The 27,563-nt window shown below is 36.7% G+C and overlaps 1 protein-coding gene across 11 annotated transcripts in view; it reads right to left on the reverse strand.

Annotated features, from left to right (window-relative positions):
- Nucleotides 1-2,119: 2,119 nt before the first annotated feature.
- TXNDC16 (thioredoxin domain containing 16) overlaps nt 2,120-27,563 on the reverse strand; it is a 99,798-nt gene continuing 74,354 nt past the window's right edge. For all 11 annotated transcript variants that reach the window (XM_084981231.1, XM_084981225.1, XM_021102006.2 and 8 more), the window contains 5 exons: nt 19,665-19,749; nt 17,932-18,070; nt 12,783-12,943; nt 10,166-10,356; nt 2,120-4,381 (listed from right to left, as the gene is read on the reverse strand). In XM_084981231.1, the coding sequence (XP_084837357.1) occupies nt 4,113-4,381; nt 10,166-10,356; nt 12,783-12,943; nt 17,932-18,070; nt 19,665-19,749 (845 nt within the window). In that variant the 3' untranslated portion in view covers nt 2,120-4,112. The remainder of the gene's footprint in view (nt 4,382-10,165; nt 10,357-12,782; nt 12,944-17,931; nt 18,071-19,664; nt 19,750-27,563) is intronic.

Here is a 27,563-nt window from a genome sequence, read left to right on the forward strand (position 1 = left end):
TATCTTGCATCATTCTGGAAAATCCTCAGGAACTGTCTCCTTATTTGGCATCCTTTTCCCTATTCTCTCTTTCCTCTTCTTCTGGAACTCCTTTTACACAGATATTAATCTCTCTCACTCCATCTCTCTGGACTTTTAACCTCTTTTCTATGTGTTTCACCTTTTCTCCCTCTGTGGTATATATCCTGAATAATTTTTATCATCTATCTTTTAGATACCTCTCTCTTTTCAGCTGTGTCTGATTTGAATTTTTAACCTTATTGTATTTTTAATACCTAAAAGTTCTATTCAAAGGAAGGGTTTTTTGGGTTTTTTTGTTGTTGGTTTTTTTGTTTGCTTGTTTGTTTGGTTTGTTTTGTTTTGCCACAGCAACTTGGGATCCAAGCCACATCTGCAACCTACACCACAGCTCACGGCAACGCTGGATCCTTAACCCACTGAGCGAGGCCAGGGATCAAACCCACATCCTCATGGATACTAATTGGGTTTGTTTCTGCTGTGCCACAATGGGAACTCCTAGAACAGTTCTTTTTCAAATCAGCTCTGTTGACTTTTATACTTGTCTATTTCTCACAGATATTTTCAAGCTTGCCATTTATTTTTCCAGTAAATACTTTTAACACATTCATCATAGTTAGGTCTCTGCCTCATAATTCCAGTATCTGCATAATTTCTGAGTTTAGTTCTGTCATTTATTTCATCTCTTAGAATTTTTGACTGAATGCCACACATCTTGTATATAATACTTGAGACAGATAAATAGTATTTACACCTGGCCATTAGTGTAAGGGACTGAGTGAATCAAGTCAGTCAAAATGGGTTTGGATTTTATTAGTTCTGCCTCTGATGTACTATGGTCTGTATATGCCTCCAGGGATGGTCTGCTGTCACCTTGTGCTTGAGTCAGACGTAGGTGCCAGAGGATCTGTTTTCCTGCTCCTCCCTGACTTTCAGCACATTCTGCTTACCTGTGTCACCCCATAATCTTGTGCACCCCAAAGTGGTAAAGTGCACATCTCCCACTGATAGCAGCTCTCTCCTTGGTATTGGTGTAGGATCCTGGGTTCAAGAGGTTTTCTACTTCTCCCAGAGGCCAAAGGTTTGCATTTACCCCTTCCCCAGAGGTGGTGGATCTTGGCCTGGGCCCTGGACGCAGGAAGCTTTGCTCTCTTCCCAGCAGTGGATAATGCCTTTTACCCATACAAGAGAAAGGTCTGAGGAAGCAGTCAAGGTTTCACATCTGCAGCCCAGGATCCTGAGATCACCCAGTACCTGCCTGTCTGTGTCACTGAGGGCTGTCTTCTCACCAGGCTCCTGCCCAGGTTGTTCTCATTGGAGAACTGATGGAAGGCTGGTGGAAGGAACTTCCTGATCAGTATGAAAGCTTCCATTTATTCTAAGCTAATACTTTACTCCACCCTTGGCCCTTAAATCTTTAAAATTTTAGCTGATTTCTGTTGGGAGACATTTCTTCCTGAGTCTTTCCTGTTTATACGTGATTTGCAAAGAGGCACCAACTGCCTTTATTTTGGACTCATAGCCTCCTCTAGAAGAAAGATGCATTTGATTACTGTCTACTATAATAAAGATGTCTCCCTCCAGAGCAAGGGGCAGACATGCTTAATATCCACTATAAAATACTTAGGTTCCTTGACCTCAGGACTTCTCCCCTGTAATGCAGCCCAGGTGTCACTTGGCCCTCTTCTCATTGTGCTATAGGATTGGGCATCAGGAGACCAACACAGATACTGACACTCTTTTTTAAAAATTTTATTATAGTTGATTCACAATGTTCTGTCAATTTCTGTTGCACAGCAAAGTGGCCCAGCTATACATCTAGATATATATTTTTTTCACATTATCCTCCATCATGTTCCATCACAACTGACTAGACATAGTTCCATGTGCTATACAGCAGGATCTCATTGCTTATCCACTCCAAATGCAAGAGTTTGCTTCTATTAACCCCAACTCCCAGTCCCTCCCAGTCCCTTCCCCTCCCTCTTGGTAACAAGTCCATTCTCCATGCCCATGATTTTTTTTCTTTTCTGTAGATAGGTTCATTTGTGCTATATATTAGATTCCAGATATGTGTTATCATATGGTATTTGTCTTTCTCTTTCTGACTTACTTCACTCAGGATGAGAGTCTCTAGTTCCATCCATGTTGCTGCAAATGGCATTATTTTGTTCTCCTTTATGGCTGAGTAGTATTCCATTGTGTATATGTACCACATCTTCTTAATCCATTCATCTGTTGTTGGACATTTAGGTTGCTTCCATGTCTTGGCTATTGTGAATAGTGCTGCAGTGAACATAGGGGGTGCATGTATATTTTTCAGTGAAAGTTTTGTATGGATATATGCCCAGGAGTGGGATTGCTGGGTCAAATGGCAGTTCTATATTTAGTTTCCTGAGGTACCTCCATAGTGTTTTCCATCGTGGTTGTACCAATTAACATTCCCACCAAGAGTATAGGAGGGTTTCCTCTCCACACCTTCTCCAGGATTTATTTGTTGGCTTATTAATTATAGCCATTCTGACAGGTGTGAGGTGGTACCTCATACCTTGACACTCTTATTGACACTATTAAGGTAAATAATCAAGTTCCTTGTCTCTGATATAATAAACTATGGCAAGCTAACTTTTAACTTGCAGATAGGGTAAAATCTTAGACCTTTCCAAATTTCTTCCCTCTGATGCTGTGTTTAGCAGAATCCCTGGCCTCTGCTAACCTATAACACCCCTAGTAATGACAATCAAAAATGTGCCTTGTCATTGCCAAATGTCCCCTGGTGGGCAAAACTGTTTCCTGATTAAGAAACACTGGTTTTAACATCATGGCAACAACAAAACAAATGTAACTGCCAGCTCCATGATTCCACTACGGCATCAAATGTGATTTGACTAGAGTTGTATTTATCTTTTAGCTTAAATATATTGTGGTTAGAAGTAAGTTAATTATACCAGTTACTGTTTAAGAGCTGAGCTAACACCACTGATACCAGCCACATGTGGCTACTCAGCACCTGAAGTGTGGCTCCTTTGGAATGAGATGTGGAATAAATATAAAATGTGCACTGGATTTTGAAGACTTGATATAAAAAAAGAATGTAAAATAACTCATAATTTCTACGTTAACGTAACTATTTTGACTATACCTACTGGGTGAATTTTTTATTGGACAGCACAGGTCTACAAACTTGAAATGATTTAGTATTGCTTTTTTCCCATTTTTTTAAAGTTGTATTGATGTATAGTTGATTCATAAGATTGTGATAATTTCTGCTGTCAAAGTGATTCAGTTATACATATACACACATCCATTCTCTTTCAGATTCTTTTCCCATATAGACCATCACAGAATACTGGGTAGAGCTCCTTGAGCTATACAGCAGGTCCCCACTGGCCAATCATTCCATATACACAGTGTGGATATGACAAGCCCAAACCCTCCGTCTTCCCCCCACAACCATCTGTCCCCTTTGGTAACCATAAGTTTTTCAAAGTCTATGAGTCAGTCTGTTCACAAACAAGTTCATTTGTATTCTTTTTTAAGATTCCACACATAAGTGATATGATGTTTGTCTTTCACTAACTTCACTTAGTATGATAATCTCTAAGTCCATCCATGTTGCTGCAAATGGCTTATTTCATTCTTTTTTCCTAATATTCCATTGTATATATGTACTACATGTTTAGCCATTCCTCTCTTGATGGACATTTAGGTTGCTTCCATGTCTTGGCTATTGTAAATAGTGATGAAATGAACACTGGGATGCATATATCTTTTCGAATTATGGTTTTCTCCAGAAAGACGCCCAGGAGTAGGATTGCTGGATCATATGGTAGTTCTATTTTTAGTTTCTTGGGGAACCGCTATACTGTTTTCCATAGTGGTTGCACCAGTTTACATTCCCACCAACAGTGTAAGAGGGTTCTCTTTTCTCTGCACCCTCTCCAGCATTGATTGTTTGTAGACTTTTTGATGATGGCCATTCTGGCTGATGTAAGGTTATTTTTTAATGAAATAAATTCTTAAGTCTATAAAATAAGCCAAAAAGGCTCTGGAAAGTGTTCCACAGCCCTATAAAACTAGCTCATTTTTGAGCATCATAATTCTTTATTGTCATGCCTGAATGGTTTCTTTGCTTCTTCAAACCAGTTACTTCTATCCCAGTGTTTCATTCTCAATATTTCAGTTGATTCTTTTCTGATTGCTGATTGATCTTCAGGCTGTTCTTTATAATTTTCCTGCACATCAGTTTCTTTTATACACTCAGAAACTTTCCTAGTAGGATGTTGAGATGCTGCAGCATCTATCATACTTAGAAAATCATAAGCAGGCAGAGGAGGTTTCCATTCCTGAGCTGGTAAAATTGCTGGAAGGAAGATAGAATCAAAGGTTAAAGATTAACAGATTAAAAAATACCACCATATGAATTTACTAGAAAATGTATATTTTGAAATTTGTAGGAGTGATGACCTTACCATTTTTCCTTATCTAAGCAAGCTATATTATCATCATTGTTTAGAAAACTCAACATATTTGTCATTACTAGACATTTTCTTTTTTTTTTTCTTTCTTTTTACAGCTGCACCTGTGGCATATAGAAGTTCCTAGGCTAGGTGTCAAATTGGAGCTGCAGCTGCTGACCTACACCACAGCCATAGCAACACCAGACCTAACCGCATCTACAACCTCCATCAAAGCTTGTGGCAACGCTGGATCCTTAACCCACTGAGTAGGCCAGGAATCAAACCTGCATCCTTATGGATACTATGTTGGGTTCTTAACCCACTGAACCACAACAGGTACTCCCCATTTTTGTATTTTATATTACATTTACAAGCTATTATATTTTAAATAAAGATAAGCATTAATAGGCAAAAAGAAAGGTCCATAATCTCACTGCCTGTTAACCCTTGTTGAGGTTTTAAAAAATATCAATATATGCAATGAGATTACACACCGACAGGTACAAGTTAAAATGAAGAACTCTCTTATATCCCTCCCTAGCCCTGTATTTATCCCAAAGAACTGTAACCATAAATCATTCCAGAAAAAAATTTTTAGAACTGGAGTTCCTGTCGTGGCGCAGTGGTTAACGAATCCGACTGGGAACCATGAGGTTGCGGGTTCGGTCCCTGCCCTTGCTCAGTGGGTAAACGATCTGGCGTTGCCGTGAGCTGTGGTGTAGGTTGCAGACACGGCTCGGATCCCGCGTTGCTGTGGCTCTGGCGTAGGCCGGTGGCTACAGCCCCGATTCAACCCCTGGCCTGGGAACCTCCATATGCCGTGGGAGCGGCCCAAGAAATAGCAACAACAACAACAAAAGACAAAAAAAAAAAAAGACAAAAAAAAAATTTAGAACATATATATTATCATTTAGAAGAGTATTTCCTTATACCTTAAAGAATTTTCTGTTTTGGAAGATTCAGTTAACAACCTTTGCATATACATTATTTTTTTTCTTTTTTGGACGTCCTGTGAAATATGGAGTTCCTGGGCCAGAGATCTGATCTGAGCCACAGTTGCAACTTACAGCACAACTGAGGCAATGCCAGATCCTTTAACCCACTGTGCCAGGCCAGGGATCTGTGCAGAGACACCGCCAATCCTGTTGTGCCACAGCGGGAACTCCACATACTTTTTTTAAAAAAAGTATGTTTTATACAAATAATTATAGACAAAGAATCATTAAAAACCACTATGAAATCAACTATACTATAAACAAACAATGATTGAATAACTTTTTAGAAGGGCTTCATGGCAGCGAATCTTGACATTATTTTTAAACACTGGTCATTGGGGAGTTCCCTGGTAGCCTAATAGTTAGGATTTGGCACTTTCACTGCTGTGGCCCAGGTTCAATCCCTGGTCTGGGAGGTGAAATCCCACATCAAACCACTGCATACTGCAGTCAAAAAAAAAAAAAAAAAAAAGTCATTAAATAAGAAAACTGATTTAAGCTGGTAACATATACATATGAGATGAATTAACTAGCTTTTCTCCATTTAGTAGACAGATTTTATACAATTTCAGAATTTATCTGCCTATTTAAAAATACTATTTGAGAAATAAACTAAGTAGATGTGCAAAGTAAACATTTAAAAAATAAATTCCAGTGAAAGAATCTATACATTGTTACATGAAAAGAAAGTAGTACTCATAAAATAAAAACTCGAGCGTCTTTCAAAAAATCAAAAGAAAAGCTTAGAATATTCATATAAACTCTTAATTTCCTAGAGTGGATTAAAGAACAAACAAATATACTTGTATATCTATAATTACTGACATATGATTTCTTCTCTCAGATTCAATTATATGAAATCCATGGAACATCAGCAGGGTATTAGATTTAGGCTACCCCAGTAACTGATGTTTCCAATTACAGCATTACCAGGTGAACAGACTCAAAAGTGACAAACTGATAAAAATACAGTTTCTTGTAGGTAAGAAGTAACAATAACTGTCGTTTGCAATATGCAGATATTAAGTATCTTAAGAAAAGTCCAATTTAAAGCAATATGCAGATACTAAGTGTCTTTAAGAAAAGCCCAATATTTATTTATTGGTTTTTTTTTTTTTTTTTTTTTTTTTTTTTTTTTGTCTTTTTGCCATTTTCTTGGGCCGCTCCCGCAGCATAGGGAGGTTCCCAGGCTAGGGGTCGAATCGGAGCTGTAGCCACTGGCCTACGCCAGAGCCACAGCAACATGGGATCCGAGCCGCGTCTGCAACCTACACCACGGCTCACAGCAACGCCGGATCCTTAACCCACAAACCTGCAACCTCATGGTTCCTAGTTGGATTCCTTAACCACTGAGCCATGATGGGAACTCCCAGTATTTATTTTTTAAGGTAAACACTGCAGCCTAGTGGTCTAAGACAGTGACAACATTCCTGAAACTGGACATCCTAACCTGCTAATTATTTGTTGAGGGAACTCTACAAAGATCTTAATGTTTTCAATTGCAAATAAAACTGTATTCTCATCACATATGGGCAATAAAGACATTATTATCAAATCAATAATGATTCTAATAATAATGGCTAACATTTATTGTGGCTTTACTATGTATCAGGCATGACTTAACTGAATTCTTAAAACCCCATGACGTGTAAATACAGTTATTATCCCAATTTTATAGATGAGAAGATCAAGGCCTAGAAATATCAGAGGGCTTCACCAAGGTGTAAATCTCAAACAGGAATAGCCAGTGGTCACAATTTCATAGAAATTAAGATGTTCAGCAAGTAAGGTGAGGCAGACACCTGTGGTACCACATTACAGATGCAGGCTATTCCAAGTGTAGCTGCAACATCCCTATCTCAGATCTGTCTCCCAAAATGTGGTGAGAGCAGGTTCTGCCAGCCCAGAAGACAGGACCTGATACAGAAAAGCCTTGCTTGGTTTGCCTCTTCCCTGCTGCAAAGCCTGCAGGAATAACTTAAGAACAGTAGCAGTGATAACAAAGAAATAATGGAAACCAAAGTATTAACATAATTGCCTGAGAAAATACACCAGTCTCTCAGGAAACTCAGAAGAGTAATTCTGATACATTCCTCTTGGTAATGGTTTGAGTTGAGGCATCAAAGCCCCCAAGGATGCTCCCTGTAAGAAAGGATCTTTACCTGGATAATAATAATATTTTAGGTTTTATACTTTAAAATGTATGCTTTTGCATCCTTCATTTTATTTTATTTTTAAAATAGCTGTGATACACTCAGAGTAGGAACTATTAAGCTCCTTTAAAGTTGTAAAGGAGGAAGAAGAACTTCCCTGAAACCACACAGTTAGTAATCAAGGTTTCGTTGTCTTTGAATATCACACCACTTTTTTTTTTAAGCAATTCAATTGGAGAGGTATGCTGGCTCGACGTATACAGATTATATATAGAGACATATATAGATATATGTCTAGATATATGTCTATATGTGTGTGTATAATTATATAGACATATATAATTATATAAAGACATATATAATTATATAAAGACATATAATTCTATCTGACCTGGAGTCCACAAGGCCTCTGTGTCACAGCAGCTGCAAAATGACAACATTCAGCTGCTTCTATAAAATAGCAATGCAGACAAAGAAAGCAGACTGTCTGAAGAGTTCAAGAGCTACAGTGGAAAGGACCTCTATGCTGTGTGCCTAGAATGAAGAAGCCAGAGACAAATGACAGCAACTACAGAAAGGCTTCTTTCAGACTAAGACAGACAAAATAGCCAATTTAATTAAATTTTTACATTTCCTAGGAAAATATTAAAACTAATAAATTATCTCTGATAATTAAGACTTAAAAATACCATCTAAAAGGACCCAAAATAAGAGTTCCAGTTGTGGCTCTGCAGGTTAAGGACCTGACCTTCTCTCTGAGGATGCAAGTTTGATCTCTGGCTTTGCTCAGCAGATTAAGAACCTGGCACTGCCGTAAGCTGTGACATAGGCTACAATTGTGGCTTGGATCCACTGTTGCCATGACAGTGGTGTAGGCCACAGCTGCAACTCTGATTCAAGCCCTAGCCAGGGAACTTTGCTATGCCACAGGTGCGGCCATAAAAAAATAAATAAAAATAAATAAAAGGACTCAGAACAGCCAAAATAATCCTGGACATGAAGAACAAAGTTGGAGAAATCAAATTTCCCAATTTAAAACCTATTACAAAGCTGCTGCATTCAAGTCAGTGGGGTAACTGCTGTATTTGATAGACAAACATGTACATGAATGGTCACAGCAACATTACTCATGCTAGCCAAAAAGTGGAGACAACACAAATGTCCATCAACTGGCCAATGAACAAACAAAATGGGGCAAATCCATCCAATGGAGAATTTATTCATCCATAAAAAGGAATGAACTACTGATTGATGCTGTAACAATGAGTGAAAGAAGTCAGGCACAAAAGGCCACATGTTGTATGATTCCATTTATATGAAATGTCCAGATTAAGCAAATCCATAAAGACAGAGGTAAATTAGTGGTTGTGAAGGAATGAAGAGAGAGGGGAATGGGGAATGACTGCCAGTGGGTCATCTGGGGATGATGAAAATGTTCTAAAATTCAGCAGTAGGAAGAATGGCTCCACAGCTTTGTGAATTTACCAAAAAATACTGAATCATACACATTAAAAGGGTGTCTTTTATAGTATATGAATGATATTTCAGTACACAAATACCATCTATAGACTATTTAAACATAATAATTTAGCTAAAACTGCCTAACTTAACAGAAATGAAGTAGAAAGACCTTCTGGGAAGATCAGGTGTACAGTAATGATTGGCACTGAGGACAAATTCAAGAATTTGATCAAATACACACAAATATACATAATGATGGATTCATACAATGCATGCTGGCTGAAAGTATAACACTGATGTGGAGTTTATACACTGTTTATACACCAGTGGAGTTGATACATACATATTCACACATACAACACACATTTCAGAACTCTGTCATGAACAATGTCAAATGTAATTAGAATACAGTTCATCTGGTTTCCAATAAAAAAATCCTTAGAAGTACCTTAAGAAACTTTTCATTACATCAAATTTCACACCATTTCCTCAACAGACTAATGACCTAGGTTATTATACCTTAACTTATTTAAGTTATAGCAACAGGCTTGTTGTCATAATTAGATACAAATTAACATACACATCTATACAATAAGTATAAATGCACAGAAGCTTTAGAAAAATAAGGACTATGGCAGGTCATAAGCCAGCATCATAAATTCCAGGCCAAGATCTATTGTGGTTCCAAAGTCTGGCTCTGGAGTACAGTAGGGCCATGCAGAAATCCAAGTTTCCACATTTACTGGTTAATTATATGACTTTGAACTAGTTACTTAACCCTTCTACAGGTAATCATACTTCCTATGACTCTCGTGAGAATAAGTGAGATAATCCATGTGAATCATTCAGGAAATTATAGCTATTATTAAATTTAATACAATGAGTTATTTTCTGTGGATAACAACACCTACCATAGAGGAGACTGTCCTGTGAACAATGGATGCTATTAGTATCTGAATATTTAGAATACTTACAAATATTACAATTCAACTCCCTCTAGCATTTATTAGCTATAGTTCAAGTTTTTAAATCCTTGAAACAAAATACAGAATTATGTGCACTAAAATAGGAAACTTACTGATATGACTTTCTTGTCCTGCTTCTAATTTTTTCAGCCACAATAAAAGGTTCTCTTCAGTTATAGCCTGGTCTGAAGGAAATGCAAATACTTGGCCTCCTGAATGCAGATTCACCACAACAAGAAGAGGCAGAGGGGGTAAGACATGAAAATACGCCTGTAAGACTCCTCTTCCCACAGGAGTATTATTCCTGTAAAAAGGAATAGTTGAACATGGTAGTGAATATTTCTTTCTATAACAAAATAATGAGAACCATAGTTTATAAATCATTAACCTTTAAATACAGTATCATGCTAGTCAGTTTATGGAAAGATATCCTAAAAATCAAGAGGTTATAGTATAACTATGTTATTAGTAATCAGAGTGTTAAAAAGTTTCTTTTAACATGGAGTTCTTACTGCATTTCTCTTAGGAGAAAAAAGGCAGCCAACGAGAGTTTTTTTGTTTTTATATATGATTTTTATTTTTTCCATTATAGTTGATTTACAGTGTTTTTTTTTCCAATGAGAATTTTAATGAAGAACAGACGTAGTCCAAAGGCTCGTTGATTTTGTCTTGATAGAAAATCAAAAGGTTACTTCCAAAGTTTAGTCAAAACCTGATCACATGTCAGCTCAAAAATTAAAAAGCTACAAACTTTAAAATAACAAGATACTTATAATAAATACTCCTTTTCCAATAAAACCAAACATCTTTCCTCAGGATTAATTTCAAATTAAAACAATTTTATAAGTATGTTCATACAAGGAAACCATAAGTTTAAGACACCTAGTTTTCCTAATGTAGCACATTCCACATTATGGAAAATACTATTTAACTCTGAGATAGCAACAAGGATAACTACCTGGGAAAATTTTATCTCAAGTAGTATGTTGTACTGCTAGTGAACTCTTCATGCAAAAATGTGCACTGCCCCATTTTTGTAATTTTTCAAAAGAGTTAAAAATAACATGACTTTGAGCAATGGATAGTATGTGTGTATAAACTGTCTTTAGAGACATTAAATGTAGTAACACAAGCTGCGCATCTAGAAATTACACCAGGAAATGTTGGTAAACACACTAATAATGTTTCAGGCTGAATTTTTAAAATACAGAAACACAGAGAATGGAACTAAAGAAAAATGCCAAAATGTCACAATGTTTATTTTTCTGTATTGCCAAATTTTCCTCAATGCGCACCCATTGCTTAATAAACAAATGGGATTACATCAAACTAAAGACATTCTGTGTGGTAAAAATCAACAAAATGAAAAGGCAAACTTCAGAATGGGAGAAAAATATTTGCAAATCATTTATCTGATAGGGGGTTAATATCCAAAATAACTAAAGAACTCAATCACAAAATAACAAACAATTTAAAGATGGACAGATCTGAACAAACATTTTTGCAAGGAAAACATAAAATGACCAAAAGATACATGAAAATATGTTTAACATCACTAATCATCATGGAGATGCAAATCAAAACCATAATGAGATGTCACCTCACACCTGTCAGAATGGCTATTATCAAAAAGACCACAAGTAACAAGCCCTGGCAAAGATGTGGAGAAAAGGAAACCTTTACACACTGCTGGTAGGAATATAAATCAGGGCAGCCACTATAGAAAACAGTATGGGAGTTACTCAAAAAAATGAAAGAGAGAACTACCAAGAATCCCACTTTTAGGTATGTATCCAAAAAAAAAAAAAAAAAATGAAAGAGAGAACTACCAAGAATCCCACTTTTAGGTATGTATCCAAAGAAAATGAAAACAAAATATTAAAGCAATATCTTCATGTTCACTGCAGCATTATTCATAATAGCCTAGATATGGAAATAATTTAGGAGTCAATAGATAAATGGATTAAAAACACATGGTATACCTATGCAATGGAATATTGTTTAGCCATGAAAAAGGAAATCCTACCATTTGCTACAATACGGAGGAAACTTGAGAGTGTTACACCAAGTGAAATAAGCCAGACAAATACTACATAGTAGTATTATATGTGTGGAATCTTTATTTAAAAAGTCAACTCATAAAAATGGAGTGGAAAAGTTGCCAGGGACTACAGGGTGAGGGGAAAAAAAAAAAACCTAATAAAATAAAACAGACTTCTCAGCTGCAAAATTAATATAAGATTTAATGTGTAACATGGTGACTATAGTTGATAATACTGTACTATATCACTGAAATTTGCTGAGTGAGTAGAATTTAAATGTTCTCACCCCCAAATTTATATATATATAATAAATATGTGAGGTGACAGATATATTAATGGCATGGATAATTTTTCCATGTACAGTTATTATAAATTTATAATATACATTTATCAAATCATCACAATGTGTATTTTAAATATCTTACAATATTATTTGTCAATTATACTTTAATAAAGCTGAAAAAAACAGTATCATGTAGCAAAAAAAAATATTTATTATAAAACAAAATTCAATCTAAGACATGGTCATCTTAGACCATCTGAAGGAGTTTAGTAACTAAAATATCATGGTGACATATACATTGGTTCCATAATATTAACTGCAAAGGTAAAGTTATAGAGCTTCATTTTCTAATGAAAATTCCATAATAATTATACTTTACATTTTACGTATTAAAAATATACTTACAGATTCAACCAGCAAGGGGTAAGTGAATCCAAGTGTTTTTCTTTTACCAGCATCAATATTACTTTTTTATGCTGAGGATCTATGCTGCCATCACTGAATAAGATGAGTAATGGTTTCTGAAGTCTTAAATAAGTAGGAAGATTTTCCACAGTGATTTCTGGCTGTTTGAAAACAAAACAAAACAAAAAAAACCCACGCAGATAGGGAATTATAATGCATAAAATAGAAAATGTTCAAATCACTTTTGTAATTTTAGTTTATAAAATGTACTTCAAACATTTTCATTTAAGTGGAGATTTTGCTATATTGATTAAAAACAAAGAATATCAAGAGTTTTTTCTTAAATTTAAGCCCCCTTTGCCTTAATGAGTTCATTATCTTCAAATTGAAACTATTAAAAGAATTTGAAAATAAATTAAAGGAGCTCCCTATTTTATAATGATATAGGACTTCTAATAATTTCTTATGCTAAAATCTGGACCAGAGTAGCCAACATATACATGACAAAAACTCTTGTTATATTTTCCCTCTAATATAAAATTTTTGAAAAAAAATAAATGCTGAGCTTTAAAGACACACTCATTTAGTGTCCCCTTGCAGCTCATCAGGTTAAGGATCCAGCATTGCCACTGCTGTGGCTCTGGTTATTGCAGTGGCGTAGGTTCGATCCCTGACCTGGGAACTTATGCATGCCACAGGGGTGGCCAAAAAAAAAGGATAATAATCTTTTAACATCTATGATTACTTAAAAATTAATAAAATCTTACTTTGTTTCAAAATTAAGAATTTTTAGCATAATTAAAAATAACCAAATAATATGCTAACAAATTTTATGTCTCATATCTTTTGGGTTTTAAAAAAAATTACTAAGTAGTAAGAAATCTTGCCCTTTTACTCTTTTTACTAATAAAAAGAGGAGTTCCCACTGCAGCGCAGCAGAAATGAATCTGATTAGGAACCATGAGGTTATGGGTTCGATCCCTGGCCTCACTCAGTGGGTTAAGGATCCAGCGTTGCTGTGAGCTGTGGTGTAGGTCGCAGACGCAGCTTGGATCTGGCATTGCTGTGGCTCTGGCGTAGGCCAGCAGCTGTAGCTCCAATTTAGACCCCTAGCCTAGGAACCTCCATATGTCATGGGTATGGCCCTAAAAAGACAAAAAGATGAATAATAATAATAATAAGAGAGCAACCATTTTTTTATGTATTTGTAGAAGATGAGTTTGTCTAGGCTATTATTAACAAGAATTGAAAAGAGTAACAAAGTTAACATTTAAGATTAAAAATAGCAGTGATTTAGAATATTAAAGGCTTTTACCATTTTCCATTTTTAGTTCTACATCTATTACCTTATCTTCTGAATGTACCTGTGAGCTAGATTAAATCACCCTGTGTCAGAAAATTAATCCCCAGCTGACAGAGAAGGAAGCCAACGAAGAGAAGCTGATTTGCTCAAGTCACACACCTAAGCAGAAGGAAGAGTTGAATGAAACTAGCACCCAGGTATCCTGTTCACCAGCTTCCCATTTCACTGTCATATTAGAAATCCAAATGAACATTTTTTTCTAATGGTGTCAACCACCTCTGATTGATTCTCAAACACCAAGCTCTGGCATATACTTTCCCCTACTTAGTTCTGAAAGCCACTTTCCTCTGCCAATTCTCATTTTTCTTTAAGTTCTTTCTCTTTCACACCCAAAGTTCTCTTCTCACACCTCCCTCTTTCATGATTTAAATATTAGTTACCTTCTCCAAATTCTCCTTTTTGTGTTGTCATCTTTTATCTTCTACAAGAGCTATGTCCCCCTTTCTAAAGTTGACAGATCTTATCAAGCCAACAGATCTCACTCTGAACAAATACGATGGATCTGGTACAAGGGAGCCACCACTGCTCAATTCAAAGATGTATTGAGAACTTCAAGATCTTATGCTGGGTACTGAATCCAAAAGAAGGAAGATGCTTACCTTGCCCTCAAAGAGTTCCTAGTTTAGAGGAGGAGACAGGTATACAAACTTTTGTGCTCCAAGAAAAATTAATGTTTGACAATAAGGAAACGTATTGGTCCTAAATGAAGCTAAAAAACAAGGGATGGGAGTGCACAGGTGATTTTAGTAAGTGCTATGTGATCTGGGCCTTAGATAAGGAATTAGACCAGGCAGACTGAGATATGCATTAGAGCAGGGATTCCAGATAGAGGCAGCGTGATGAGGGTGCAGAGAGGTGTTAAGGCATACAGAGTATCTGGGGAACAGTGAGAATGAAGTGTGCCAGACTCAGGCACCCAAGAGGCTCTAAGACCAGATGGGAAAATGACTCGCTAGATTTCCTAGCTCCTAGGAATACTGAGAAGATTTTTCTACCAAACAAGTGACATGATTAGGCCTGTTTTAGATGACTAACTGGAATATGACTATATGGAAAGACAGGCCAGTGACAGGCATTGCTCTTTGCTGTGTCAAAGAAAGACTAAGAATTCCGTGAGTTTAGAAGTTAAGATCAGAAACTCAGATTTAGGAACCATCAGCTAGTATAATGACATAGAAGTTATATGTATGCGTAATATTTCCCAAAGAAAGACATAGCAAAAGAAGAAAAAAGGGTTGAAGATGTAATTTGAGAGTGGTCAGAACGTTGAAGGTGTGTCAGGAGAGGACTGAATTGTGAAAGCCAGAAGAATTTTAAGGAGGAATAGCATAACCAAGCATTGTGATTGCTACTGAGGCTAAGAAAAAACAGAAAAGGTCATCAAATGTGGTCAATGGAAGGTGACCTTTAGCTATCTGAGGATATGAGGCTATAAAGGTGTATGTTCTGACATGGTTAATGTATTCATAATAAAATCATAAAAAGGAGCTCGATGTATCTGAGAAAAGTGCTAATAAACATATTACCTAACAAATGGTTCTAAGTGTGACAATCTTGGATATATTACTGCTTAATTGTGATAATTGCATAGGTAATTATTGCATATTTCAGATTTGGGCATTATTTTCCAGGACAAACTTGTCATCAGGTTCATTACAATAGAAGTTTGATGTCATATAAAAACATTTACCATTGGGTCATCCACTCCTCTTTCCTATCCAGATGAAGGATCCAAAATTTTTCTAGTACCTAAGTGCAGGCCAGGAGATGAGCTCACTGCCAGCTGGCTACTGTACACACTCACTGCCTGCTCCAGACTAAGAGCTCCAACACAGAGCAGCTTGAAGAAATTTAATACCCACTTGAAGGTTTTAGAATTTATGAAAAAGTCATAACTAAAAGCAAAATAAAATTTTATATAGCTGTTCATTATTTAGTTGGACACTGCAAACCAAAACATTGTAAATTTTTGTTAAACATTGATGGTTGTTAAAGTCTGCCCAAAGTTTCTCAGCCTTAAAGAACATAATCTTAAAGAAAAATATTAGATACTAATTTTTTTTTCTTTTTAGGGCTGCATGTGCAGCATATAGAAGTTCCCAGGACAGGGGTCACATCAAAGGTATAACTGCCAGTCTAAAGCACAGCCAAAGCAAAGCAGGATCTGAGCTGCATCTGCAACCTACACCACAGCCCATGGCAATGCTGGTATCCTTAAGCCACTGAGCAAGGCTAGCATCGAACCTGCCTCCTCCTGGACACTAGTTGGGTTCATTACAGCTGAGTCACAATGGGAACTCCCTTAGATACGAATTTTTGGTCTAGCATTTACGCAGAGATGATACAAATCTGAAAAAATAAATAAAATGATACAAATCTGTTGGGCAAAGCAGGAATAAACGTCAGAAGCCTTCAAAATGTGCCCACCCTTTGGACTAGCAATTCAAAATCTGTGATTTTACCGAAAGTATATAATTATGGAAACACTCAAAGATTATCTATAAGGACAGTTCCTCAGTAAAACAAGCCAAATACATCTTAAATATCCATCAATTGGAAATGGGATAAATAAATTGTGGCTTTTTAGTACAACAGTATTTATTATGCAGGTATTTAAAAACCAATATGCAAATACTTATTTCTTGGTGGAAATATCCTTTAAATATAAAAAGACAAACACATATATACACATAGAATTTTTATTAAAGTTTGGGAAAATATATCCCTAAATTTAAACTTGGTAGAGAAGTTATGGTTGATTCTAATTTTCTTCTTTATAGTTTTCTACATTATCTGGGAAAAAAGCTGAAGTCTTAAAACTCCAAAAGTATTACACTAGGTATATGCTGAAAAATATCCACTTAATAACTTGTCATTAAAGACAAAAATGTTACTTTAATAAATAATTTAGAAGGCCACATTCTAAAAACACTGTTAGATTAATTATAAATTATAGCTTTAATTGGGGGAAGGGAAGCAATAGAACTGAGGTCACAAAAAGACTTAAAGAATACATTCATTTATTTTACAGACTAAAATATGTCATTAGATCATCACAACAAAAAATGTAATTACAGGCGGATATTCATTCAGAATTTCTAGCTGATCATAATGCTCCTATTTACTTTAGAAATTCAGAAAGGCATAAATTTATAATATTCTAGCTATGTTTAATACTAATGCAACAACCAAAATAAAGAAATGCAAGCAGGTTACATCTATTATGCCCTTGAATCTACCGTTATACAAAGCAAGCACTGGAAGAGGACTTTCATGAGATAGTGTTTTGCTCTAAAACTGTATACATAATAATACTGGCTAACATCTGCTGAGTGTTTACCACTATACACCAAGCACTGGCATATCTCATTTAGTCCTTACAGTAACTCTGCAGCAGGTGCTACTGTCACCTACATTTTATACATGTGGAAAGGGAGGCACAGACGTTTACAGACAGCCAGTAAGGAGGCAAGCAAAGATTTGAAGCTGAACAGTCTGCTCTTTGGAACCCATGTGCTTTATACCAAGTTTCAGCATAGATGAAGTCCTTCAACTGGCCATCAACCACACTCATCTCAACAGTAAAGATAATACAAAGACATGTAAGCTTTCAGCAGTGGACTAAAGCTGTATACATGAATGAACAATAAAACAGAGCAACCAAAAAAATCTTGAGCTCACAAAACATCATGGCCTATGCCAGCAAAAGCTGGAAAATCATGTATGAAAATATTCTCTCTTTGATCTAGATTTTCAAATACCATCCTTATTACAAAATATACTCACAAATGTTTCCAGTGATGCATTTGTTACTATTTGAACTATGTTTTGCCCATGGGTGTTAGCCAGTGGAATGCTCTCTATTCTGCCTTCTTTGTGTCTGGCAAGCAGCAGGGCTGGGAGAGTTACAGCATATTTATTTGACCTATAGAGAAACGTAGTATTAACATTTCCAACCAAAATACAGCAAGTCATCAAAAACATGAACAATAAAGCCAAGAAGTCACAATGGAGGGAGCAAAAGGGAAGCCCTACTAAGGAAAAAAAAAAATGAAAAAATGAACTCCATTTCCAAACAACTTTTCTTCTATGTGAAGCTATCTGAGCAAGTTCAATAGCCTTGACAACCTAGATTAGAAGAAAGCAACAGATAGTAATCTAGCCGTATTTTTTTCCCTAGATAACTCACTCATCAAGAAAATATCTAAATAGGATTAGGAACACACTGAATGCTTCTCAACATTTTGGACTATTCCCCAAATTGCTCAGTAAGGAGACAGGCATTTATTAGAATAGGCCTGTCATTTGCCAGGCACTATACCAGGTGCTTCTAGTTAAGTTTTTATTTAACCTTCAGAACAGTTCTATAACTGGACTCAGAGAGTGATAAACAGCAGAGACAGAATTCACACTGAGGTATTCCAGATAGAGTCTGTGCTCTCTCTACTGAAAGAGAGGCCAAATCTGCTCCCTCCTACCACCAGCTCTGCTAACTAAACCTAAAAGAAAATCACTAAATGGGAAAAAATGCTTTGTGTGAAAGTACTGATGAGGTGGCCACATTTATAGCATGTAAAAGCTTAATTCATGATAAAACAGATCTAGATGTTATAGCATGATATGCATTAGTAGAGAACCCAATCTTCAGATTACCTGGAAAGACCTCTCAGTGGACCAGTTGGTTATAAACAAAACATACTCTGCAAAGTCCTGGTCTCAAAGACAGTGGGTGACTGTACAGGTGTCAGATGAATAGGTCTCATATTTCCTAAAGATCTGGAGTTCAGTAACTGATTTCATGAATAGAACAGGAGCTCTATCATCCCCAAAGGCATTATGTCACCCGTGTTCAGGAAGAAAGATTTAAGCTCAGAAATCACAAATACAAATAATACAGTCAGAGGATAAGAAAAACAAATTCTGCATGCATCTGAAGATGAGTCATTCATGCAGAATGTGATATGTATTAATAATGTCCGAATTTTCAGTTCAGTCCTTCATTCTGCAGCAACTAAAATCTTTGAGAGGCCACAGGAACTCTGAATTCTACACATAAAGCAACTTAAGTGGCTAAAAAAAAAAGCACTGCTTAAGTGTATGTCTGCAATAACAAAATTAAATAGAACTATCAGTTCATCACCTAAAACTCTGAGAGAAATATGGAAAAATTCAGTGGCAAATCAAAACAGACACTCAAGAAATAAAATTCCTCAAACAATTATGACAACTGCAAGGAATTAAAATTGTAAGCAATAGAACACAAAAAGGAAAAATTTTATAGGAAGATGAAGTAGTATGAACCCAAGGCTGCCCCACAGGGGTGGCTCTAAGCCTAAAGTAGAATTTTGAATAGCTAAAAATTCTAAATAGCCAGGTGGTACTTTTCAGATCTTCCTGGAAGGAAATTAAAAATTTAGTTATGTTGCTACATTATTTTCCTTCATCAACTGCATAAAGACAAGAAATACATTATTTTGCAAACTTCTTCCTCCCTAAAATTAGAAGACCAACAGACTTACAGTATTGAAACATCTTCTCCAGAATAAATTCCTGTGATAACACATCCTTTTAGGTAGTTTCCTGCTTCAATGAACTCTTCTTTTGCTATAAATACACAGACCAGACAAAAATCTGAAACCTTAAAGTTACATGTGCTATTCAACTGACAAATGGATTTATAAATGACAGTGCTTTATTATTAATTATAAAAATATTTAAGTGCAGACCTTACCTAACTGGTTCTAAAGTCTGTTTTCTTTTTATAACATTTGATTACTACAGAAATGTACATTGATATAAAACAACTATGGTTCTATAAATAAATGTATTCTAACTGTACAGTTGACCCTTGAAAACATGCATTTGAATGGTATGGGTCCACCTATATGTGAATTTTTTAGACGTTTTTTTTTTAACCTAAGTGCAAGGAAAAGTTTGTGTTCAATTAGAAGTGACAATATGTGGAATCAAAAGAAGTAGGGTTTGAGTCCTAATTCTATCCAAAATGTTTGCGCTTCCTGCCCTTGGGTGGGTCATTTACCAATTCCTTTGTTTTGAGGCAGAAGCAGCAATATGGGGATTTTCATCTGCACAGGGGGTCAGTGTCCCTAACCCCCTCAGTTTCAAGGGTCAACTGTAATTTATAAAGTTTATAGGATTCTAATCATACAGAATTACTGAATAAGTATTTATTGCTTTTTAATTTACTTCTAAGGCAGGGTAAATGGGCACAGCTATACTATATGTGGCCTGGAAAGAAAAGCAGGTATGTGAAATGGTAACACATATTATAACCACAATAACTTAAAAGTGCCTATATGCATAGAAAAAAATAAAATAATGTCTTGTTAGGGTTCTACAGTTGTGATTTGTATCTTCTTTATTTCCTGTATTTTCTATAATATGCTTTTGTTACTTTTAAACTTTGATTAATTTGTATATCAATCTTTTCTCATTTATTAGGAAATACATATTCACAATAAGAACTATTATTTCTGTAGGTTTCTAAATATGTTTTCATAGATAATAGCATATTCTGGATCTTAAAACCAGGAAGTGAGCCTGAATTAAGCAGTTGTAAACTAATGAGAAAAGAGCAAAGGTGGCCTTATATAGATGATATATTCTTGCCAGATGATAGCTCAGCTCGCTACACAAAAGGTTCAAGGCAGTTCAAATAGAAAAACGGTGATGGAAGAATTGAGTCATAAAGCCCCTAGTAGGCTGAACCCAAAAGTTCTGTACCTGAGCAGTCAGCATTATATTCAACATACTGGGTAACCGCAAGATTGTTTTCTTTAAAAAGGATGCATACTTTCCACAAGATTGAGAAACACTGTAGGAAAGCAACTAACTAGAGTGGCAGAATCCACCAGCAGGCAGCACTGAGAGCTCATTTATAACCACAAATTTAATGAGAAACCAGTAACCCAGCCTGTGTTATACCAAAGTAGAAAAAGATTCATAAGAAAACTAGGCAAACTGCAAAGAACTGACTGCCTATACTTCCATATCTAAAAATTTCTCTAAAATCAGATCAATAATTGATGATTGTTATCTAAAGCAATGACATAATAGAGTGTGTTTCAGCTTCTTTTTTGATAAGAAACAGTGGAAAATGACACTAATATTCTCATATATTATCCTCATGCAGAAGACTCTAAGCTCATGAACAGGTTTCTTGAACAGCTCTTCATGAAACCACTTGTACATAAATACTAAGTTCCTTGTGAAATGGGAGCATTTTAGACTATAGACCTCAGATGCATACCCATTCCCATTAAACCAAAGTGTAAATTCTCCTTTGAATCTTTAAAACTCGGCACATTCTCCTCCTTGGTGAAAACTGCACATATGTCAGAATACAGCAACCCCAAATATAAGGAAATAATTGGTTATCTACATAAAAATTTTTAACTACTATAAATATCCTTGGGATGTAATATTAATAGTAACCTACAATATTTACTTGTTTTAACTTAAACATATTTTAATTGCATAAAATAAATACATTAATTTAGTAATACTGCTTTTTTCCACTGTCACATTTTATTACACAGTTATGTTTACACACACATATATAGATACATCCATAATTTAGCTCTGTCTCTATATTTTACCTCTCCAGCAAGAACATACCAATAACTAAAAGCACTCCCAACTCCTAGATCTCGGCTTCTAAATTCAATGTTCTACTAAAAGGAAACTTAACTCCTTGGCAAAATGGCTGATTCCAGGAATGGGGCTGGGAACATCTTGTGCCAAAGGGACACATTCAACAAATGATGCAGGGAGTTCCTATCATGGCTCAGCAGAAATGAACCCAACTAGCATCAATGAGGATGCAGGTTCGATCCTTGACCTCACTCAGTGGGTCAAGGATCCAGCATTGCCATGAGCGAGCTGTGGTGTAGGTTGCAGACGCAGCTCAGATCCAATGCTGCTATGGCTGTGGTGTAGTCTGGCGGCTACAGCTCTGTTTGGACCTCTAGCCTTGTAACCTCTATATGCCACGGGTGTGGCCCTAAAAAGACAAAAGACAAAAAAAAAAAAAATGATGGAAACATCAGAAGGATACAGGTATTCAGAGACACCAAAAACAAACAAACAAACAAACAAAAAAACATAGTCAAAATGCCAGGATACTCTAAGCAAAGTATGGCAGTAACTGATTATAATTTACTGAATAAAGTAACTCAGCCATCCATACTGATAAACACACAGAAGGAAAAGCTCTTTTGATTTTTTCTTTTTTTAGCTGCACCTGTGGCATGTGGAAGTTCCTGGGCAAGGGATGGAACCTGTGCCATAGCAGCAGTTGGAACCACTGCAGTGACGATGCTGGATCCTTAACCTGCTGCACCATAAGGGAACCTCCAAGAAGAAAAAGATCTAAGACAGGATTAAGATGGTGGAATAGAAGGATTGAAGCTCACTTCTCTCATAAAAACAACAAAATTACAACCAAATGCTGAACAACCTTCAACCAAATGAATTGGAAACTTTCAAAAAGATATCCTACTCCAGAAGACAAAGAGGAGGCCACATCAAGATGGTAGGAGGGGCGATTAAGCAACCCCATACCCGCCAGGTGGGCAGCCCACAGACTGGAAAGAAACTATCAAAGAGATTCACCTACAGGAGTGAGAGTTCTGGGCCCCACGTCAAGTCCCCACGGCTGGGGATCTGGACTGGGAAAAAGAACCCCCGGAACATCTGGCATTGAAGGCCAGTGGGGCTGGTGTGCAGGAGCTCCAGGGGACTGGAGGAAACGGAGATTCCCATTCTTGAAAGGCACACACAGACTTTCATGTGCACTGGGTCCCAGGGCAAAGAGGCAGCTCCAGAGGAATCTGGGTTGGACCTGACTGCAGTTCTTGGAAGATCTCCTGGGAAAATAGGGGGTCACTGTGGCTTGTGGGGGAAGGACATTGGAGGCAAAGGTCTCGGGAATATTCATCAGCCTGTGTTCCTCTAGAGGTGGCCATTTTGGGAAAATCTAGCCCTACGCATCAGTGCTGAGAAGGCCCAGGCCAGACAATAGTCCAGGTAGGATCACAGCCTCACCCATCAGTAAACAAGCTGCCTAAAGACCCCTCCAGGCACAGCAGCTGCCTCTAATCTCACCCAGAGACAAGGCCCCACCTACCAGAGGGATAGGAATCAGCTCCACCTACCAGTGGGCAGGCTCCAGTCCCTCCCATCAGGAAGCCTATAGTAAGCCCCCATACCAACTTCAGCCACAGGGCAGCAGACATCAGAAGTAAGAGAGGTTACACTCTATTGTCTGCAAAAAGGACACCACACCAAAAACCTATAAAAATGAAAAGGCAGAGAACTGTAACTCAGATGAGGGAGAAAGAAAAAACCCCAGAAAAACAGCTAAGTGATCTGGAGATTATCAGTCTCCAGGAAAAAGACTTTAGACTGATGATGCTGAAGATGATGCAAGACATTGGAAATAAACTGGAGGCAAAGACTGATAATTTATAGCAAACACTGAGCAAAGAAATATAAGATTTAAAACTTAAGCAAGTAGAGAAGCAAAATACAATAACTGAAATAAAAAATTCATTGGAAGCAACCAAGAAGGAAAAGATCTTATAGTAGTATGCAAACTAATTAAAATACAAGGAATAATGGAAATAATAATTAGAAATTTCCCACTTGGCAACTCTCATGGTAATACCTCTTTCAGGCAGTAGATTCTAAAACTGGTGTGCAAAAGTAAAATGAGTATTAGGAGTTTTAAATTATATCCCCACAAGATATTTATTAACTACAAAGGAAAAGTAGTAACCTTCTAGTAGAGGGGCCTGAAAGATACACCAGTGGTTAAGAGAGACATTTCAGGAGTTCCCATCCTGGCCCAGTGGTTAGTGAATCCGACTAGGAACCATGAGGTTGCAGGTTTGATCCCTGGCCTTGCTCAGTGGGTTAAGGATCCAGCGTTGCCATGAGCTGTGGTGTAGGTCGCAGATGCAGCTCAGATCCCGCCTTGTCATGGCTCTGGTGTAGGCTGGCAGCTACAGCTCTGATTCTATCCCTAGCCTGGGAACCTTCATATGCCATGAGAGCAGCCCAAGAAATGGCAAAAAGACAAAAAAAAAAAAAAAAAAAAAAAAAAAAAAAAAGAGAGAGAGACATTTCAGCCCTCATGGACTCAAATTAGTCTTCAAACCATTAAAATCTATATGAACAACAAATTAATATCTGATACAAAATAAGCACTCAGCAAATGTTAATAGTTAGCATTTATGGGTAAAATGCAAATGTACATTAAAATGTTAATAGATTCACAATAGCCTTGTGGTGTTATGTATTTTCTCATTCAACAGACGGTGAAAATCCAGCAACTGTAACGTGAATGTCTGCAAAAAGCAACAACAAACACAAAAGAAGAGGAACTAATATCTGACTGAAGAAGCTTAGAAATAGTCAATCCAGTGAAATGATCTGAAAGCATCATATCCAGATTATATCATTCTAGGACATCAAAACTACCTTTATATACTTTAACATTATGCTTTTGACTTCTGTTGGGAGATAATTACACGTAAATTTATACACACACACATGAAAAATTCCTTTCAGCATGTACATCAGAGAAATGTTTTCTCTACGGGTATGTCAGCACCCTGACTTATATTTTGCCATTTATTATATAATGATAAATTGGCAAAAACTTCATCTTTCTGTTTCTGTTTGCCACCAGATTGCTTAGGGTTAAGTTTTATGATCAACTGCAGTGTTTTCTAGATATTCTACATAATTATCCCCTACTTTTATTGCTTAACTCTTAGACTTGTTTTAATGATTTGATTGTATTTGTGCTTTTTATTATCTGAAGACTAATTCTTTTTGGAATGAGGCCCAATGTCAGTAAAAAAAGAGAACTTCAGGATACCAGGCACCTGAAGTAGGTAGAAAAAAAGTCAACTGTGGGTGCAAAAAATGAGAAAGGGAGCTTCTGCTGTGGCGCAACAGGATCAGCAGCATCTTGGGATCTTTAACCCACCCAGCCTGGCACAGTGGGTTAAAGATCCAGCATTGCCACAGCTGCAGCTTAGGTTGCTACTATGGCTCGGATCTGATCGCTGGCCCAGGAGTTCCACAGGTCACAGGACAGCCAAAAATGGGGAAAAAAAAAAATACATATATATATATATATATGAAAGGAAAAGAGAGACTCATGCAGTTCACAATTTTTCATAGAGAGAATACAAGTTAAAAAGTTATGCCCTTGAGAAGTGCCACTGTGACACAGCAGATTAAGGATCAGCTTTGTCTCTGCAGCAGCTCAGGTTTGATCCCTGGCCTGGAGCAGTGGGTTAAGGATCTGGCATTGCCACAGCTGTGCTTTGGGTTCAATCCCAGGTCCAGAAACTCCCATATGCCACGAGTGCAGCCAAAAAGAAAAAAAAAAAAGACTTATGCCCTCTAGGATTTTGCCTTCTAAGATGGTAAGCTGAGTTCCCATTGTGGCTCAACAGATTAAAAACACAACATAGTGTCTCTGAGAATGAGAGTTCAATCCCTGGCCTCTCTCAGTGGGCTAAGGATCTGGCATTGCCATAAGCTGTGGTGTAGGTCGCAGATATGGCTGGGATCTGGCGTTGCTGTGGCTGTAGCCCCGATTTGACTCCTACCCCAGGAGCATCCATGTGCTGCAGGTGCTGCAGCCATTAAAAAAAAAAAAAAAAAAAGGTAAACCATAGAGCACACATTAAAATTCTTATTATTTCTTTCTAGTGCATTCTTTTGGCTTTTATTTTTAAAGCTTTTGAAGACAAAGTAGAAGGGGAAAATTTCTAGACAGAAATTCATAGAAAGCAAAATTTAGATATAGTGTCTACTATAGACAATTATAATACTAGACATTGGAGATCTTTCCATACAAATATCCTTAAAATATTTCATTCAGAATTTTAAATTCATTTTAAATGAAAGAAAAATAAGAAGAAAGGAAGTTTGCTACATAAATGGAAAGAGGTGGCATGTGGCTGCCAACTAAAAATTGTCACTTGTCATCTGCCTCTATAAGGATTAGGTCACTAACCACTGCAGCTGGTGACCTTCAACACACCCTGAAAGGAGTTAAGGGTGGAGATCAGTGCTCTGGGGAAAACTGGCAAAACAGGCCTTCAGATACTTAGATATTTTTAGAAGATTTTATGAGCCCAATTTCATGCAAATCACATATCTAGAAAAGCACTAAAATCATTAACAGTCATCTGCTCCTTGTGACTAGCAGTAACCTTCTGCCAAAAGGTTGCATGTATCCCCTTCACCAAAATCACATATACTGACCTCTCCCCACCTCTGTGGAGCACTTCCTCAGGGCTATCTGAGAGGCTGTCTCTAGGGCTATACTCTTCATTTTGCCTCAAATAAAACTTAACTCACAACTCTTACATTGTGCTTTTTTTTTCAGTCAACATGATGAAGAAAACACTAAGGGTTTTGCTACCCTTAGTCAAGAGGCCATCCATACCCAAAGCCAAGAGGATAACATTCTAAGCAATACCACTGATCAGAAAAAATGTCTGCTTACTCTTTCTTTAAAACTTACTAAAAAGAGTTCCTGCCATGGCACAACAGGATTGACAGCATCTCTGGAGCACTGGGACAGATTCGATCCCAGTCGGGCACAGTGGGTTAAGGATCTGGTTGCAACTGTGGCTTGGATCTGATCCCTGGCCCAGGAACTCCATGCACTGCAGGGCAGCCAAAAAAGAAAAAAAAAAAAATCTTAACTAAAAGACAGTCTTATGAAGGAGGAAAAAAAGAGTAGGAGTTTTAAGAATAGAGAAGTTATAATATTAAAACACTATAGCCTATAATGCTATACAAAACTAACAAAGTAAAATCAATTGCTATAAGTGCTGTATCAAAGCTGAATGCAAAAACATTCATCTGAAATGCATCGAAAATAAGATGAATTAATAGATGGATGGATAGGTGTACAGATATGTGCCAAAATAAGTATATTTAAATACCAATGGCAGCATCTAGATGATAGTATATGGGAATTTACTGTAAAATCTTTCAACTTTGCTATATGTCTGAAATTTTTCATAATAAAATATTGGAAAGAGAAATCAAATACATATGTATTTAAATACATGCATATACACATATAGAAATGGATTTAATATGGTGATGGCAGAATCAAAAAGAGAAAAAAGGACAACTGTTAACTATTTAGACACAAATAAAGTTGGCCCTATTACCATGCACAAAAATATCTAAATGGTCAATGATTTTTAAAAAGGGGGAGAGTGTAAAAATCAAAGGGCATCATCAACAGAGTGAAAAGGCAACCTACAGAATAGGAGAAAATACTTGCAAATCACATATATGATGAGGGGCTAATATCCAAAATATATAAAGAAGTCCTGTAACTCAACAACAACAAT

This window comes from Sus scrofa, chromosome 1 (assembly GCF_054392235.1).
Source record: "Sus scrofa isolate SSC_HxYL_T2T_F1_AM1 chromosome 1, Sscrofa_HxYL_maternal_Yorkshire_Landrace_v2.0, whole genome shotgun sequence".
NCBI lineage: Eukaryota > Metazoa > Chordata > Mammalia > Artiodactyla > Suidae > Sus > Sus scrofa.